Source organism: Pyrus communis, chromosome 17, assembly GCF_963583255.1.
Source record: "Pyrus communis chromosome 17, drPyrComm1.1, whole genome shotgun sequence".
Taxonomy (NCBI): domain Eukaryota; kingdom Viridiplantae; phylum Streptophyta; class Magnoliopsida; order Rosales; family Rosaceae; genus Pyrus; species Pyrus communis.
The window spans coordinates 7,379,670-7,385,077 of NC_084819.1; the positions used below are offsets into that span (position 1 = coordinate 7,379,670).

Below are 5,408 nucleotides of genomic sequence, written 5' to 3' on the forward strand. Positions count from 1 at the left end.
ATATGCAAAGCATTCTACCCTAACTCAAGTAACAAATATATGAATGTATATAATACCTATACATGAGATATGAAACCTAATTAAAAGGTAGAAAAAAACATAACATACCTAGAAGCAAGACACATTAATCTATGACAGGTTGATTATAAAAAAAGAATCTGTCATATAGGTAAATAAATATAATTAACCTGTGATATAGGTTGATTATAAAAATTAAAAATAAAATCTATAAATGGGGTTTAAAGTAGAAGGAAGAACGAGAAATAACAAAAAGATAAATGAAAAGAAATAAGCAAAGAGATAATTGGGAAGAAATTTGATTTTTATAATAAATCTTATCATTGAACAGATAACTATTGATAATTAAATAATTAAAGATAACAAATTGGACTTATTTTAATAACCTAGACTATTCCTAGTATTGGCTCAAAAAATTGAACTTATATCAAGTTTCCCCAACAAAAATAAAGGTGTGCAACAAGCGAAAAATATGTGCGGATATCACTTACAATATCATACAAAATTACCTAATAAAAAACACACATTATACACATGCGTATATGAATATACATATATATAGTACTTCGTTTTTTCTCCCTGAACAATTTTAGGGACTACCTCTACATTCAAGGGGTAAGTTGTCCAGCCATGAATCATCCAAAAGTGGGACAGAAGAATCCAACTCAGTAGGCCATTGAGAACTTACATCTACTTCATCAAACACAATGGGTTTGCATTTCCCATCTCTGTGGTGATAAATAGACTGCAACCAAAGGTTGCAGTGTACGAAAACCAGATCATTGAATTTTTCCAGCTCTCCTCGGTTGTGTTTCTTGCTGTGCATGCTCTCGAAGGTGGTCCAGTTCCAACAGCACCAATGGGAGCTACATGGTTGGCTCAGTATCCGTATTGCACATCTCTGGATTGTGGGAATTTCATAACCATAACCTGCCCACCAATCTCCTGTAAATGTATGAGAAATGTTAGATACATACCCCACGTTTTTGAACAAATATAGACCAAAATAACAAAGAAGAGCTACTGTCCTATGACAGATGATTGGAGAAGAAAAAACCATTAATCAGTCTTAAAGCTCGTTTGGGACTGTTATGGGAAACACTTTTGCTTATAAACGCTTTTACTAAAAATCCTTTTCTTAGAAACAAGTCGAATTTTTTTATTAGAAACTCAGGCTCTTCCTGGAAAGCACTTGGAAAGTGCTTCTCTATAAAGCGATCCTATAAAACAAAGAATTTTTTTAAAGTCTTTATGCCAAACGTAATCAAAAGCACTTTTTGTTGTTAGATGAAGCTTAACGCCATTCTAGAAGCATCACGAACAAGCCCTTAAAGGGGAACTGAGAAAGTACATGTTCAATACTCAAAATTGGTCTGTCAGACCTGTTTCACTTAACACAGAAATAAAAACAAATAACAAAAAAACGAAATAGTAATCAAGCAGGCCATAAGTAGTCAAATTGGATTATGTTGGCAACCATAATTATATAACCAGCACATGCTTCAAATTTTTTTGTTTCATTAGTACTTTGATAATAATTGCAAGTTTACATACCTGGGGAATTCAGTGTCCTTCCCAGGATTGCAAAATCCGTCCCAAAAGCACCTTGTGCATTAACATACATAGGATGTTCTTTTGTTACTTCCATTCTATCGTCATGTGTGGTAGCCATCCTCAACATGGTTTCTTGAAATCCATTTCTCATCCTTAAATCAATCTTAAAGTTTGGACTGTAGAATACCGAAGGGTTAAGGGAAGCTGCCGCTGCATGCAAGGATGAGTGAAGCTGCATATTCCATCTCTGATCAATTATATCCCAGATCAGCATATATTTCTCTTCGATACCCTTATAATGGGTCTTTATTGCAACTTTTGCCCTCTCTATTCCTTCATACATGTACCCCATAGCTGGCATATCCCCGTCAACAACCCTAAGGATTTTAAGTAGCGGTTCAGAAATACTCACAGCTTCTCGTGCATGCTTCCAAAATCTCTCTAAATACAACGACGACTTAATAGCTTGAGCCTCAGGGTGTCTACTGTATACTGAAGACAAGGAAAACATGTGCTTTAGATTGTCCTCCTGAATCACAATGGACCTCAAGGTGAGGAAATTAGTCACGAATCTAGTAATTTTTGGCCTTAGCAATTCCATTCCACCAGTGAATTTTCTCATCGTACTCAAAGTCCATGGATGACTGTATAGGAACCTAGCGATGGTCTTTGCCTCTTCCAGAACAGTAGCTAGCCACTCCTGTTTACCGATATCCTCCAGCATCTTATTAATACAATCAGACGCACAAGGAGACCAAAACAATGAGTTGTACTTGGCCATAAGAAGTCTTCCTGCGTAAACATAACTGGCAGTAGTATTCGTTATAACTTGCACAACATTCTCAACACCTACCTCCAAGACAACAGACTCAATCAGCTCAAACAAGTAAGTAGCATCGTCTTCATGACCCGATACATCAACTGACTTCAGAAACAGAGTTCCCTTCGGATATGTAACTGAGAATATTACAAGTGATTTGTTCCTACCATCAGACCAGCTATCACATAAGATAGTGCAACCAGTTTCTTTCCATTCATCTCTGCATTTCTTGTAGCAATCATGTATATCACCTTTGACTTTTTCCAGAAGAGAAGATCGTAGGCTTTCGTAGCTTGGGGCTTTGTAGTCAACCCCACAATCTGCTATAGCATCCACCATTTCCTGATAACATATGGATTTAGCAGCACTAAAAGGGACAGAATTTTGGATGAAAAACACAGCAATTTTTTTATCAGCAACATCCTGCTTTTGCTTTTGAGCATCACCCACTTCTAGGTGTGCCACCGGTGAAGGGCACGGAAACAACAAAGACGGGGATGTGCTTCCATTCTGTCCGCTAGTCCCATGGTTAGGATGGAAGCCACCACTAGCAGAGGAGCTATTCTGTTGACCATTGGCTGCAAGTGCCTTATCAACCTTTGGTTTCTTGGGAGTTTTCTGTTTCTTTGGAGTGCTTATTATGCTTAAAATGTTATCCCGCACATCAGTCGGAACTTCTGTGCAGGGGACTATATCTTTGTTTTTAATTTGAGCTAAGTGAAACTTCATTCTGTATACGCCTCCACTGAACTCCCGTTGACAATAATTACACCTAACCTTCTGCTTTGTTGCATCAACCAGGACACAGTGTTCCCAACACGCATCTCTTCCACGAACCATTATCTTTGACAACAAAAATGCAATAACTATTATTTCCATTCAAATGAATATAAATGTTACAACACATTGCAGTAATTGTCCTATAAAGGCATTATTTGATGCAAGAGAAGAAGAAAACAAATAGTTTGAAATGCCTTCCAGAATAACATTCTATATTCAAACACCTACTTGCCATTACCTGGATCTCCCGACAATTGTTTATCATTCATTGTTACATGGTAAAAGGAAAGCACCTAAGCATGCTAAATTGCTAATTCAATCCAAGTATCCATTTCTACCTAAGGTTTCACTAACTTTACAACCCCATTCCTCGTTTCCATTATCTAAGTTTGAACTGAAACACCATTAATAGCAAATGCATCTTCGCAACTTTTTGTTTGTTTGTTCATTTATTTTCTGTATAAGCAACTAAAACAAGAAATTCACACGGAAGATGTCCCACCTCTGTACCGGATCCATACAAACGAAGTCAAGTAATACAGTACAATGCCAGTTAAATATGCACAATTTGTTACACATTCTTTTGTCACAGTGATTAACTTGGGAACTCTAATATCTCACTCAGTTACAATCCATCCCAATAAAACAAACTCTGCATTTCAATGAAGCATTTACCATGAATCTTTAGGCATCAAATTCTTCAATTTTATGCTGCAGAATTCTATACATTAAAGACAACACATATCCTCTCTTCTTTTCTTTTTTTTCAGTACAAAGATAAATTTTACACTAAGGGGAGGGAGAGTTCGGCTAAGCCACACAATGAGCAACCTAATTTGATATCAAATTCGTTATCCACGAGATTCGATTCTAAAACCTCACTTAAAGAGGAATACCACTAGACCGTAGTGCTAAGTGGCAACATATATCCTCTTTTAGTTTTTCTAACTTATTCAAATTCTATAGCACAAGCTACATTCAAATATTAAGGGTACAAGTCAGCAATACAGTTAGAAATATAGTTAGCAAGTTTGTTAGTATTTGGTTAGAGTTGTTAGGCTTACTAGTATAACAACAAAGTGTGTAAAACCCTAATCTTCATTCTCTCAGTTAATACAAATCATATTTCTCTCTCTAAACTCTCTCTCCCTAAGATCTCTGTGTTCATCCTTCTATTCATCATTTCTTCTTGATTTTCTCCTCAATTTCCAAACATTTCAATGTAGTTAACATCAAAATGGGTTCATGTCTTTTGTTTATCACAAGCGATATTCTACACTAATGTATATTAGGGAGGTTTTGAACAAGAGACGCGGTACATTGAACAGAAGACCCTAACCACCAGGGGTCCGGGCCGCAGTGGATTCATGTCTTCTTCTTTCAGACATATCTTCCTCTATACGTTAATTTTCCCAGTAACCCACAAAATCATTCGTTCCAACCGACAAATATGTTAATCCAAAACAGCAACCTAACTTGTAAATAAGTATTCAAAAGTTCAGTAACTAAATAAACATTTATTTATTTTTATTGAGCTTAAGCAACTCAGTTATATTAGTTCATGTTGTTAATCGGAATTTAGACTTACAGAGAGAGAGAGAGAGAGAGGGCACCTGCTTGTAAAATATGGTCTGAAAGCGTAAAGACCGGAGCGGTCGGTACCCGCAAACTGGGATCGGCGATTTTGGAGGGAAGGATGCAGGAAGAGTGCCGAGGAAATGAAAAACCACGGCGATAAATCAGTGGTCTTCGCTTGGCCCTTGACCGAGGAAAAGGCATAGAACTCTGAACTCTCCTAAAACCGTTGCACATGACTTGCTCGTGTCCCTCATTTTCTCACAGTTGTCCTTTGAAGTTTGAACTGCGAAAACATTTCTACCTTTCCATTTCTTTGCTATTTTTTTCTTGCTTTTTTTTTTTTTTTTTTTTTTGGTAAATTACAAAAAACTACCTCAATTATTGATGTTACGATACTTTCATACCTCATCTTTTAAAATTGACAATGTCATACCTCATCTTACGAATTTGTGTCAATGTCAAACCTCCGTCAGTTTTTCTATTAATTTTTCTGTTAAATGCTGACGTGGCTAGAGACGGAACCTATTTTTTTATTAAAAAATTAATTAAATATTTTTAAAAAATTAACTAAATATTAAAAAAATTAAAAACAAAAAAAACCAATCAACCCGTGTCCCCCCACCCCAGATCCCCCCTTCTCTACCACCCAACCCTCTCT

The 5,408-nt window shown here is 36.4% G+C and overlaps 1 protein-coding gene across 2 annotated transcripts; it reads right to left on the reverse strand.

Moving 5' to 3' along the window:
- Nucleotides 1–392: 392 nt before the first annotated feature.
- Nucleotides 393–4,925, reverse strand: LOC137723415 (uncharacterized). Of its 2 annotated transcripts, XM_068462608.1 has the most exons (3): nucleotides 4,786–4,925; nucleotides 1,573–3,235; nucleotides 393–963 (listed from the first exon to the last, which is right to left on the reverse strand). In XM_068462608.1, the coding sequence occupies exons 2-3, from the start codon at nucleotides 3,230–3,232 to the stop codon at nucleotides 608–610; spliced, it is 2,016 nt and encodes a 671-aa protein (XP_068318709.1). In that variant the 5' UTR covers nucleotides 3,233–3,235; nucleotides 4,786–4,925; the 3' UTR covers nucleotides 393–607. The 2 variants fall into 2 exon arrangements, with proteins under 2 accessions (XP_068318709.1, XP_068318708.1); XM_068462607.1 differs by lacking the exon at nucleotides 4,786–4,925 and having other exon boundaries at nucleotides 1,573–3,905.
- Between the last annotated feature and the right edge of the window lie 483 nt (nucleotides 4,926–5,408).

Bases quoted from the DNA above. Each gene is read 5' to 3' on its own strand.
- LOC137723415 (XM_068462607.1), bottom strand. From the start codon at position 3,271: ATGGAAATAATAGTTATTGCATTTTTGTTGTCAAAGATAATGGTTCGT. The intron at 964-1,572 runs GTATGTAAACTT...ATACATTTACAG, and splicing joins AAGGACACTGAATTCCCCAG to GAGATTGGTGGGCAGGTTAT.